This window comes from Gekko japonicus, unplaced genomic scaffold, assembly GCF_001447785.1.
Source record: "Gekko japonicus isolate JY-2015 unplaced genomic scaffold, Gekko_japonicus_V1.1 scaffold229, whole genome shotgun sequence".
Taxonomy (NCBI): Eukaryota; Metazoa; Chordata; class Lepidosauria; order Squamata; family Gekkonidae; genus Gekko; species Gekko japonicus.
Window position 1 is genome coordinate 1,116,571 of NW_015166426.1, and position 13,571 is coordinate 1,130,141.

The window sequence follows — 13,571 nt, forward strand, 5'->3', positions numbered from 1 at the left end:
ATGGAGGGGAAAATGGAGGGAAAACCTTGCCCTGCATGAGGGGCGTGGGTTAGGTCATTATAGGCATACAGTACTGGAGCAAACCACAGGTGATCACAGAGCAGGCTGCTGTTATATTAGTTTTTGTTAGTGCTTTGCACATTGTCTAAGGTGGTTTCTACACAGGGACAGGATATCTGTGGTTTCTCCATTGCTGGTGCAGCTTCACATAAAGTGCAGCAGCTCTGGAGCTTCCATATGGCAGCTTCCCTGCAATTCCCTGTCCTTGTTGTCCAGAAGTGGCTACCCCCTTCCCCTGGGCCACCATGGCTTTTATGGCACTAGAATATTGTTATAGCAAAATGCAGTTGTAAATCAAGTTAAAACAGGTTCTCTGAATTCCCAGATTTCATTTAAAAAAAAATCCAGCTCCTTTTGTTATAAAATATTTAGATTCTATTTGTAACATGGTTATAGTGCTTTTAGGAGTATCTTATGCATCAATTAATTATTTTGCATATATATTTTAGGGGACATTTTGCATAAAACTAGAATTTGAACTCCAAGATGGCTCTCCAATGTGAAACAACTCCATCAATAAACATAAAAACCTGTTTGTTTTCTATTTATAATATTGATAGAGACAGAATTTGTATTGAATAGTAATTAAGGGCCAAACTACAGGTTAAAGTGGTTGAAACCATGGCTCTAACACCATTTTGGATTTGACCATTTAAAAATGCGGTGAGGGCCCAATCCTGTGGCATGGGAGGGGAGGCAGTCTTTTGTATCCCCCATGACCATTTAAGTGCCCAAATGGTAGAACTGCCATAACATGTAGTTTGGCCCTAAAATTGTGAGAGCCAAGACGTCTCTAGCTTGTATGTCATCTCAGCATCAGTTGGGAGACAGGATGGGATACAGGACAGAGTTGGACTTGGCTTGGGAACATCTCACTATGAAACTGTCCTGGTGACCTTGGCCCCCACAGTTTGTTGTCTCTTGGGCTGTTTTCATGCTGAACTGAGGCGAACTTATGTGCTACTCTGAAGTACCTAGAGAAAAGGTGACAAATGAAAGTAACAAGTGTCTTGAAAGAAGGGTAAATGTGTGATGTGTAATAACTCACCAAATCTTCTCCCTTTGCCTCAGCCCTCTTCCCTTGCATATATAATATGAAGAATAATACTGACTCATTCGGCAGGATTTGTGTAAGGATTACAGAGAAATACCCCAAGTGTGAGGCTCAGAATTTTGTGAATGGAGCTCCGAGTGCTCTCCCCCCTTTTGACAGGAGGCAGACACAAGACTGATTTGAATTGGCACCACAGCAGGATGAAAGCTTCCCCCTCCCCTATACAGACATTTTCCCAATCTGAAATGGCCCCATGGAGTTGTGTTTCTCAAACAGGTCTCATAGCATCTCCAGGGAGACATTTCAGGTTGGAAAATGGCATTGGGGAGGCTTAATCTCCCTTACCTTGTGCCATGTTCCCGATCCAAATCAGAACCTTGTTTTTGTAAAAAAGAATTAAGCTCCATTTGTAGGACTTGGAACGTCATACCCAGGGCTATTTTTGGGCAGGAAGGCACAGGAATAGAGTTCTGGCTGACTCCCAAGTTGGCCACACCCAGCAGGAGCTCATTAGCATAATAGGCCACACCCAACAGCAGAAACTCATTAGGATTGGCTACATTAGGGGTGTGTGGCCTAACATGCAAAGGAGTTCCTGCTGCAAAAAAAGGCCCTGGGTTTTGACAACAAACAAGGTCAACAGAATAACAAGCAAAAGGTGGGTGTGGCTGGATAACCACACTTCTGGTAACATGTGGGTGCGGCCTAATGTGCTAATGAGCTGTGCTGTCAGGGGTGTGGCCCAATATGCTAATAAGTTTCTGCTGTTGGGTGTGGCCTATTATGCTAATGGATTCCTGCTGGGCTTTTTCTACAGAGCCCTGGACCTGTTTTGGCCCTCAAATAATATAATTCTAATGTTGCCTGCATGAATATGTACATACGTGTGTGTGTGTGTGTGTGTGTGTGTGTGTGTAAATATTAATAAGTCTCAGCATTTCTATATATGCCATGTATATAGAAACGCTGGATGTTTATGTGTACTCTTATATGTTCATATTAGATTTCAGTATTATTATTGGATCTCTGACTATAATTTAAAAGGAAGGTGGCCAATTCTGTGTTTTGAGAAACTACTGTTAGGGTGAGAAAGAAGCTCTAGCTTTGTTACATTTGAAATGGGTTTTGCATTCCAGTGCAGTTTTCAGAGATAATTTGGCACTGTTTCCCCCTCCCCTTCGTCCTTCTTTCCACACAGACTTTTGCATACCTCACAGGGTTGTTGTCAGAATAAAACAGAGGAGAGGAGAATGATGTAAGCTGCTTTGAGTCCCCAGTGGGGACAATGGCAGGGTGTAAATGAAGTGAAAACATAAATACATTTCTGACAGTTCATTCAGATTATTTCACAGAATTTAAGAACACGGTAGTGTTCTTGGCTTTTCCAGTGCCCCTCTCTATTCATTACTGTAATTCCATTTGCTTTCCTTGTCTCCCTGTGGATGTTACAATGGACTTCCTAAATGAAGGAAACTGCAGACTCAGGGGAGAGACAAGGGCGCTGTGGAACATTAGGTCATGAATGTAAAAGGCACGTCTTGTCCAAGTAATCACTGCTGTACTGACAGATAATTGGATCTGGGTTGTGTTAGTGCTGCCTTTGGGTTTTTAAAGCTCTTTTAATATAATAATGAATGTGTAAATGTGTTCCTAATAACAGCTGATCAAGGGAAATCTTATGCCTGTGTGAAATTATTCCCGTTATTATTATAATGAGCTGCATGAAGAAAACCAGAGTGAAGGACAGCAAAATTCTTACATTTTCAGATCATTTCTCATCAGATGAAACTGAAATTAAAGTGTGTCATTTATTACTATGGACTGGGGGGACAGGGGGTATTCCTGTTTCAGTCACTAGAACATTCTTTTGCTTTTTTATTAAGTATACATAAACATGTTCTCAGCAGGGAACTAGAGCAGAATGAGGTGAGGTTTGCTAAAAGAAAGAAAGAAACCTGTAAGAATCAGAGCAAACACTGGGGTGGATCCAAGCAGCTTTTCCACTGATGAAAGGGAAGAGGGATGGTGGCAGTAATAAAGAGGGGAACTGGCCAAGAGGGCTTGAAAAGGCTGGCTGGATCCAGCCCATAATGGGGAAACAAGTGGTGGCCACTGACAGTAGTTTTCCCATGGCAAATTCTACTATAACTAGGGCTTTCAGGCTCCCGGGCACAGCCCCCCACTGTTGATCAGCTGCCTGGTGAGGGAACTGGAAGTGATGTCATCGCATGGGATGTGCTGGTACGTATTTGGACAAAAACTCTATGGTAAAAATGCAACAATATCACTTCTGATGCACCAGTTTGGTGTAGTGGTTAGGAGTGCGGACTCTAATATGAGAGAATCTGCTATGATTACCCACTCCTCCACATGCAGCTACTGGTGTGACCTTGGGTCAGTCATAAGTTCTTTCAGCGCTGTTCTCTCAAGACCAGTTCTTGAAGGGGCTTTCTCAGCCCCACCTACCTCACAGGCAATGTTCCCTCTAAACTGTGGAGTCATGTAAGCAAAAATTCTACTTTGTGAGCGACTGGCATTAAAGTTGTGAGCGAGCGATTGGGCTGCTGCACAAATTAGTTTGCTCTGGAGCCCTCCTTCCTGAGCTAAGACAAAAATGTGTGAGCCAGAGGCTAAAAAACTGTGAGCTGGCTCACACTAACTCAGCTTAGAGGGATCAGTGCTCACAGGGTGCCTGTTGTGGAGAGGGGAAGGGAAAGGAGTTTGTAAGCACCTGGCAACCTTAGCTGTAACATTTGGAATTTGTCAATGTATGCTGGCTACCATCATATTTCCCTGCTGCCTATGACTGCAAGTACTATAGAGCAGGCAAGCTGAGATGCATAACATGATGGAAGCCTCTTAGATGCTACACATTTCTAGAGTCATCAGGCAGAACACCTCCATATAATATAAAAATGTGATACAAGTTACAGCAGAAGTAACAGGAGCAGGCCACCACTTAACATACACTGACATGTTAGACAGCAATGGAAGTGCACTCAGCTGTTTGATGATGAATACTGCTATTGGGGGTAAAGGCCTGAGACAAATAGTGTATTGATCTAGTCACTTTCAGTTGCCATGGGAACATGACTCTAGGAATTTCCCCAACCTCTGTGATCTTTACCATAAAGATATGGAGGATTCTTGGGGGGGGGGGGGGGATGTTATTCCAGGTGATCATTCAAAGTCACTGCATTAGCAACACTCCTCCTCCTTATGCTACACCCCCCAAAAAAAGCTCCTGGGGTTGCCAGTGCAGGACTGCCAACCTTACCTTGTATACCAATTACTGTCTTCTAGCTGCCATCTTCCGGCAGGCCCATGCTTAAGGTTGCCTACCTGGTATCTGCCAGCACCTGTTCCTTTTCCATAATAGCTTCCACTTTTGTAGGCTTTCTGAGGAGGAGTTGAAATGGGCAGCATCCTTGGAGTTTTTTATGAGGTGCTGTAAAGCTATTTTGCTTTCTGGGGGTTTTAATGGGTTTTGAGCTGTAGGCATTTTCTTGGTTTCATGGGGTTTCATTTTATTATGTATGGTTTTTATTTAGAATTGTAAAGCCAACTTGAATCACAAGGGAAAGGTGTAATATCAATATTTTAACAAGTGCATGTCCTGTTTGTAGTAGTGGCCAGTCAAAGAGTTTCTGGAAGCCCACAAACAAGGCACGGATGCTTTCACCCACTCTGGCAGGGAGGACGGGATATAAATTGAATAAATAAATAAATAAAATTATTTGGCCCTAGCATCTAGTATTTGGAGGTATGCTGCTTCTGAATATGGATACTCCATTTAGCAACCATGACCTATAGCCATTCTCTATGAAGCTGTGCAATCCTTTTTTTTAATCTCGTAGTCAGCAATCCATCTGGTTGCTATTCACTGTTAATGTTAAAATTGTGTGCTATAAGCAGAAGTACTTTCTGGGGTCTGTCCAGAGGGTAGCCGTGTTCATCTGCAGTAGAACGACTAGATTCAAGTCTGGTAGCACCTTAGAGACCAACAAAGCTCATCTGGAGCTTTGACTCTTGAAAACTTATACCTCCAAAAAATCTTGTTGGTCTCCAAGGGGCCACTGGACTCGAGTCTAGCTATAGAGCAGAGAGAAAGCTCACATGTGGTCTGATTCCTTTACAGTAGTGTCTCAGCCCCAAGCACAACCAACCAGTTTTTCTCCCTGGAGAGAAGATGGGACTCCACCATAGGGATGCCAGCCTCCAGGATCTCCCAGAGTTACAGCTCATTTCCAGGCTATAGAGATCAGTTCCCCTGGAGAAAATTGATATTTTGAAGGGTGGACTCTCTGGCATTGGACCCCACTGAGCTATCCTCCCAAGGTTCCATCCTCGGGCTTCCCAGGACCCCTGTCCTCCCGGGGCTCCATCCCCAAATCTCCAGGAGTTTCTCAACCTGGATCTGGCAACTCTACCCCCCATCCCCCCCACCAGTGAACAGGAGGGGACCTGGCAACCCTACGCCACCACCGAGACTTCACTTGTAGAGACTACTGTTTGAAGCAACTGAACTCTTACTCTTTTTTCCAGCTCACCACACAGCATTACGTCTTAAAACCATTTGGCCTTTTACACAAAATGATGAATGCAAAGGAGGCCTAGTCTCCTGCGTTGTGCTAGAAGTGCACTGTAATGCCACGTTTAATTAGCAAGCCAAACAACCCCCAATGCCTTTGGGCCTTTGGGTAGCGTTTTTGCTCAAAGGGTCTCTCTATCTCCACTGAATAGCGAAAGGTCTTTTCAGAGCTGGTGCTTTATTTATTTATTTGTTGTGTCATTGGTGGGAAGCGTCTATTTAATAGTCCGTTGGCTTTCATAGTGATAAGATGACTGATGGCTGGTTTGTGTTCTATTTTCAGGTCGTGGAAGCCAATTTGGTTGCTTTCGACTGTCACTGGATCATTATAAATGAGGTAACTGTCAGCGGGGGAATGTGAATCCTGTTCTCATACACACTGGGAATGTTCACGCCAGCCTTGACTTTGCCAATAGGAAACAGTAACAGCAGCAAAGTTCAGGCCCGCTGCTGGGTGGGAAATTGTGTTTTAATAAGGGAGGGGGAAAATAGAAGTAAAAGAAGTTTTAGAGTTTGAGTAACATAAATAAAAGCACTCCCCTACTGAGTATGTTTAGTTGGGTGGGTATTTTTCCCCTTCTTCTGGCCAGAGCTTGTCACTCTGGGAGACGTTTTAAATAAAAATTAACAGGAACCACACACAAAAGAGTGTAGTGAATGCTTCCCAGTGGTGTTGCTGGTTCTCTGGTTGTTGTTATTTTAATCAAAGTTCTTTATGCAAGATTTAATTGGTTCCCCTCAGCTCCCCCTTAATTACATAAGTGGGTCATTGCAGAGAAGCCTAAGTGAGATATGCTCAATGAAATAATTGTTAGCTATCCCATAAATTTTCAGGGGAACATGGATAAGCCCTCCTGCCCATAGTCAGGGATAAAGAATTCTTTTGAGCACCTAGGCCTTCTCACACTGGCCTTTCTAAGCCAACATGGTCTCCCTCCAGATTCTTTTTCTCAGCTAAATTGTGCACGTTTGTTTTTTATCTATTACAATTTAAATAGAAAAAGAATCTCTGACTGAGGCTGTTATTAATAGGGATGGGCACAAACCAGAAAAAATCTGGTTTGGGGTTCAGGGCAGTTTGGTCCTGAACTGAACCCCAAACCAAGCCCAAATTCCCTGAACCAGCCAGTTTGGGCACCTCTTTCTCTCAGCAATGGCAAGCCACGGCCAGGAGAAGGGGGGGTTGCTCTTTTGCTTCGCCCTGCTTTGAAGCAGGGGGAGCAAAATGGATGGGTTTAATGGCTGCCACCCATTTAAACTTAACAGCGGGGCGAGTGCACCTGTCCACTGTTGGGCTTACATGGCAAGTTCACCGTGATCCAAGCAGGGGGAGTGAAACGGATCACTGAATTGACTTGCAACCATGTCAGCCTAACAGTAGACGGGCACACCTGCTCTGCTGTTAGGCTGCCACAAATTATTGGAAGGTACCACAAAATGTTAGGATGTTCCAAGTCAAGCATCCTCTTATAATGGACCCAAATGTTTCCAGATCGTTTCCCCCCGTAGAAACAAATGTTTTGTCTCTTGGGCTCTTATAAAGCACCTTCTACCCCAGTGAAATTGAGGAAAGCCATTCTCTTTGCTTTGGGAAAGAAGCAAGTAGTTGCCAGGAAACACATTGGCAAGTGCTGTAGTGACAGTGGACAGCACATGGGGAAGATTGGGCTAGAGATACAACAAAAACTTATATCCTGGGGCTAGGAATACAAGCTTGCAGCACTGCTCAGCCTCTAAATAAAGGTGAACATTGCAGCCCAGAGGTCTTCTCTGGCTTGAACAGTATACCTGTGCAAAAGTAGATTTTCTATGCTTTTCTCTTCCTCCTCCTGCCCCCTCCGGCCCCACTTTGCAGTTTCGCTGGCTGGTTTTTCAATGGTTGTTGGGGCTGAACTAGTGTTGGTGTTGGCCCAACACTCAGCCAGATGGCTGATCTATGGTAGGACAGGCCCACTGGCTGCCTTTCCCTGCCTCTCCTTTGCCAAGATACATCTTGAGAATATTGTCCTAAGCAGGGGTCATTTCGTAGAAAAAGAGCTAGGGGAACTCATTAGCATAACTCATTAGCATATGCCACACCCCCTGACATCGCCGGAAGTGTGTCATAAGGCCACACCCCCTGACATCACCGGAAGTGTGTCATAAGGCCACACACCCCGCCCCCAACGGTCCCGGCCGCCACCGCCGGCCTTGCAGCTCCACTGCCGAGCCCCATGAGGGGCCCGGCAGTGGACCTGCAAAGCCGGCGGGAGGGCAAGGAAGCCCCGAAAAAACGCCCCCCGTACCTCACCTGGGGGAACTGCGTTCCCCCGCGTTCCCCCCCGAAATGACCTCTGGTCCTAAGTGTCCTGGGATCTTAGTACCAGCTGGTGGCTCAGAGGAAGCTGCTGGGAAGTGTATCTTTAGAACTCTCAGGGGGAAAAATGGGTTGCATCCAGCCAGGGTTTTTTTATTGAATCTCACCCTGTCCTCCTCCTTAGGACAGCCCTCATCTCATATGACTATTGCCCACGCAGATCCCATAATCCACAACGTAGCCTTTTTGGGGGTGAGAGGGGACCCCTTCTTCCTTTTCACTAACAGAAAAGTCAGCTAGATCCAGCTCAGTGTACTCCCTCCATGAGAACTCCCCAATATCAAGCTCCTTCCAATTTGAACCAAGGTATCTGTCTGTATTATCCATCACTAAGTGCATTATCCATCACATGGTGCCTATGAACAGAAGTGCTAAGAAGGGATGGTTGGGGACAGTGGCTAGGGCTGCCAAGTCCACCTGGGGGGCGGGGAAAACCCCGCCCCAGAGGCCCGTTCCTCGCGGCTGGCGGATCGGGCCCCGGGGGGAACCCCACCCCGGCGTGCGCGTCACCAGGAAGTGACATTATGATGCCGGGCATGCTGGGGGCGGGGCCACGACCATCCGAGGGGGAAACTCTATGTTTCCCCCTTGGATGGTCGTGGCCCTGCCCCCAGCGTGCCCGGCATCATAATGTCACTTCCTGGTGACGTGCGCGCGCATAGGATGCTGGACGGGAGTCCCCCGCTCCCGACGATTTTCGACTTGGCAACCCTAACAGTGGCCTTTCCCTCTGTGTTCAGATTGCATCCAATGCTGCTTGTTGGAATGCTTGTTAGATGTCTTGCTTTTCTAAGATATGGAACATAGCACGTCAAATGTTCTTAAACTACACTCCTTTTGTTGTCATTGGTTGCAGTTTAATGTTGATTATATCCCAAAATAGGCTTATTGAATCTTGCTGGGAATCTCGCTTCCCCCCCATGCGTGTGTGCAACAAAAATTATTTTTTTCTCATTAAATGATGACTGTACATATGTTGAGTAATAAGTGATTATATTAGTATGTAGAATAGATTACAGGGTTGTGCTAGGCATTTTCCCAACAGAACTCCTGAGTGTTAGGTTTAGTGCCTTTCTGCATATTTATTTTATCCATTTAAATATCCATTTAAAAATCAGGGCAAACCACAAAAAGATGCTATGGCACTGCGTTACTGACTTAGAATATTACACAGTAGGATATTACACAATCAGGTTCTTCTGTTATAACAAAGGGTTCACTTGTTTCTCCATGTGTTTTATGAGCAATTTATTATGTCCATGTTACCTGATCTTAATTAATTGAGGAAATAATTGGTCCCTCGTGTAAAGTCTATAGCACCTACTTACCTGTATTGTTTGGAGAAGGCATGTGCGTACACCTTGATCTGTTTTTGATTGCCGAAGACATCTGTCTTGATGTTGAATTATTAGATTTTCTTAATTGCACTACACTACAATAAATTAGTATAATTAGGCTTTATTTGCTTGTTTGTTTCCCAGTTTATGTTTTAGCAGGAAACCTGTGCTTCAAGGCAGCCAATCTACCTTTGGGTGTGTGTGGGTCATATTTATACTTTTTAAAGTCCTGGGAACATAATCTAGAACTCAAAACTAAAAAGGGGGGTGGGGGTGGGGAGAGATCCTGGTCTTGGCAGCTGTAAATTCTGTAATTGGAAAATGCAGATGATGCAACTATAATGCATACTGTAAGTCAGGGGTCTCCAACCTTTTTCAGCCCATGGGCACTTTTGGAATTCTAATCCAGCATGGTGGGTGAAGGGAAGGTTCTCTTTAAATGGCTTTTTGCAAGCGGGGCCACCCATGCCTGAATTCCAAGCAGTGAATTCACCGCTTGGAGTTCAGGGTTGTGTGACGCCTGCTTGCAAAAACCATTTAAAGTTAAATGGTTTTTGCAAGCAGGCCCCATCAACGCTTTCCAAGGGGCTGCTTCCCCAATGTGATGTGTGATGCCATCATGTTGCAGATATCCCCTCCCCCTCCTGGAATGCCCCCCAAAGCCCCATGCTGGTGACAAGGTGGGACCTGGCAACCCTAGTTCCCCTGGAGGAAATAGATGCTTTGAAGGGTGGAGTCTATGGCATTATACCCTGCTGAGGTCTCTCTCCTCCTCAAACCCCATCCTCCCCAGTCTCCCCCCCAAAAAAACCAAATAAATCTCAGAATTTCTATACCCCTTTCCCTCTTCTTGGCAATCCCCATATCCTCTCCCTGTCTCATTTTCTCCTTCTCAGCCATTCACCATTTATCTGTGTCCCATCTTCAGCTATATTTATTCTTTATTGACTTCATTTATACCCCACCTTTCTCCACAGTGGGTACCAAAGCAGCTTACATTATTATCTTCTCTTTTTTATCCACACAGCAGCTTTGTGAGGTAGGTTACGCTGAAAGTATGTGACTGGTCCATGATTACCCAGTCAGCTTCCACAGCACGATGGGGATTTGAACCTATGTCTCCCAGACCCTACTCTGAAGCTCTAACCACTACACCACACTGGCTTTCGTAAGGTAGCTGCTGTTGAAGAGTAGCAAGAAGCCAGGCCTAGTTCATTCATGCAAGTCAAGTGGTACCAAGTCACGCAGAGGCTGCTTCTAGGCCTTGGGTTGCCAGCCTCCAAGTGGGACCTGGATATATCTGAGAATTACAGCTGAACTCCAGACAACAGAGATCTGCCCCCTGGAGAAAATGACTGCTTTGGAGGGTAGACTCTATGGCATTATATTCAGCTGAGGCCTCTCCCCTCCCCATGCGCTGCCCTCCTCAGACTCCACCACAAATTCTCCAGACATTTCCTAACCTGAAGTTGGCAACCCTAGGTCCAGGCCTGGTGCTGGTGAGTCCTCCCTCAGACTACAAAATAGGCCTGGAAAGGGCCCTGTCTCCTTCCCCTGCCTTTTTCTGACAAAACCCACCCTGAAATACTGTTGTTGCCTAGCAACAGCCACTGAGGGAATCTATTGCTTAAAGCTACAGGTGCTCCTTTTATCATTTTCAGATTTTTTAAAGCTGCCCGTTATTTATTTTAGGGCCCTTTTCAGGTTTGTAAAAAGATCTGTCTTGCCCATTCATAGCTCCAGTTACTAGATTTAAGTATCCAAAGATATCCTGACTTTAATATTACTGGGTAATACTTTTAATAGTGAGGAAGTGAGAAAAAGTAAATGATTCCCATGAGAAAATATGATGGTAGGAGTTATTGCAGAAAGTGTGGATTCATATTAGATTACCTCTAACATCCCAAGCACTTGATTTCAGTGCACTTGGAAAAGTGTAAGTCTGCTTAGTGTTACACTGTACATCTATTACACTTTTATTTCACCCTTTTCCCAAAGAGCTCAGGGTGATGTAGCTCTTCCGTTTTATTCTCACAACAACCTGTGAGGCATTTTAAGTGAAAAGAGACTAGATCAAGGTCAGCTTCATAGCTGAATGAGGATTTGAAAGTGGGTCTCCCTAGTCCAGAGCTGTAACCCCTATATCATGTTGGCTCTTGTGTGTGGAGCTGCTCATAATTGTGTTAAGAAAAGGAACTCCACCATGGCCTTTGGTGACGCTCTGCTGATAATTCTATAGTTGAAGGGCTCTGGCCAAGACCATTTCTCAGTGCAGCCTTATAAGAAGAGGTGTTTGGTCATTTTCAGACAAATTAAAAAAGTGATCCAGAACAGTCCATTTGTTAGGGCAGCAGTCCCCAGCCCTTTTCAGTCTGCAGGCATATTTGGAATTCTGACACAGGGTGGTGGGCGCAACCACAGAATGGCTGCCCTGGGAGGCGGAGCCAACCACAAAATGTCATGGAGTGGGGTTATGCATAATTCTTAAAGTAAGTCTTCAGTGTTTCAGGATGCCTTTTAAAATTAACATAATGCTTAAAAATATTTTCTTGCATACATACATGTTAAGTTTACATGTTGAGCTATCTGAGAAACCATGCATCTAGCAGTCTTCATCTTGCAGGTATTTAACATGTTTATGCAAAAGGAGGGGGGGGAGTTTTTGCTCCTGGCTATCCCTTTGCATGAAGCCTCCTCTCATGAGTCCAGCCATTTTTAACCTGCACTATTACTTGTAACAGTGACAGTTAATTCTGGAGGGTTGGTGAGAGCTCCTTGCACACACATTCAGGAAAAGAGAGGTTCTGGCAAGATTTTGATAGGAACATAAATGATTTTTGGAAAGCAAACAAAGTTTGATATAGTCAGGTGAGTAGCTGTGTTGGTCTGAAGCAGCAGAACAAAGTCTGAGTCCAGTGGCACCTTTAAGACCAATAAAGTTTTATTCAAGGTATAAGCTTTCATGTGCAAGCAATCTGGACTTATTAAAAATACTTTAAAACCTGGAAAGATCCGGTCACTTCAATGAATATTCCAGTTAGTTACATGAAGCATTTTAGCTGTGCAGCCCAATCATGTTTAGTCCCAATCAAATTCCACTGTATTTTAAGAATATCACTCCTCTGTTTGCATCGACAAAGTTCTTTACACAAAGCCACTGTTTGCATTATACCATAAACATAAAAAGCTTTAAAAGCCCCACCTGGCCCCATCCACTTTATAAAAACATTTGGTGATTGTCAGGAAAGGTGCTGGTAGGCTCCAAGGCACCCAGGCGCCTCACTAGGGACTCCTGTGTTAGGATAGTGAAGGCAAATGGAAATAATGGTGAACACATCAAAATGAATGGGATTACACCTTGTGATAACACCTTGCAATTCACAATATCAAAGGAAGCAGAAAGTTCAAATGGGTCGAATAGGGTGCAGCATCCCCACTTAGGGCTGGGTCCTGTGGGAAATACTAGTATGTGCAGGTAGGAGGTCATTTTCACCAGTTAGCAGTCAGGGACCTACAAACCTTTGGGACCGTCTGTCCCAATAGGCCCCTGAAAGAGCACTATGCTCAGGAAATAAGAACCTGCTGGTGGTCCCCAGCTTGAGAGAAGTCTGACTGTCCTCGACCAGGGCCAGGGCTTTCTCAGCCCTGGCCCCTGCCTGGTGGAATGCTCTGCTGGAAGATGTACGTGCCCTGCAGGAGTTGTTACCTTTCTGCAGGAGATGCAAGGCAGAGATGTTATGCCAGGCCTTCAGTTGAGGACAGTGACAGGACTTCTTTTGGCACTCCTATATAACTGTGGAGTTAGGATTTCTCTGCCATCCGATTTATTGTACATAGGCTGGATAACGTGTGGGGGGGAGGTGTGGCTGTTTGCGCTGTCGCAGTTTGATCCGCGATTACGATATATTGTACATAGGCCCCGGTCACATGGGCCGGATAATGTGGGGGGGAGGTGTGGCTGTTTGTGCCGTCGCAGTTTGATCCGTGATTATGCGATCAGACATGACGGCGGTGCAGCGTAGTTTCATTGGTCGGCGGCCATGGCAAAGACAACAGCTAGAGGGGATAGCTGCATGCTGGCATGATCACACCACCCGATTCCATCAGCAGTCCATGGCAAACAGGTTGCTAGTACTTCTTGGCAGGTAATTTTTAACTGCGGGTTTTCAGCAG

General features: G+C 45.1%; 1 protein-coding gene across 1 annotated transcript in view; it reads left to right on the forward strand.

Annotated features, from left to right (window-relative positions):
- The window catches only part of LOC107110907 (glutamate receptor ionotropic, delta-2-like), a 1,200,243-nt gene that overhangs the window by 708,797 nt on the left and 477,875 nt on the right, over positions 1 to 13,571 (forward strand). Inside the window, 1 exon segment of the mRNA XM_015411751.1 lies at positions 5,989 to 6,042. Coding sequence (XP_015267237.1) covers positions 5,989 to 6,042 — 54 coding nt within the window.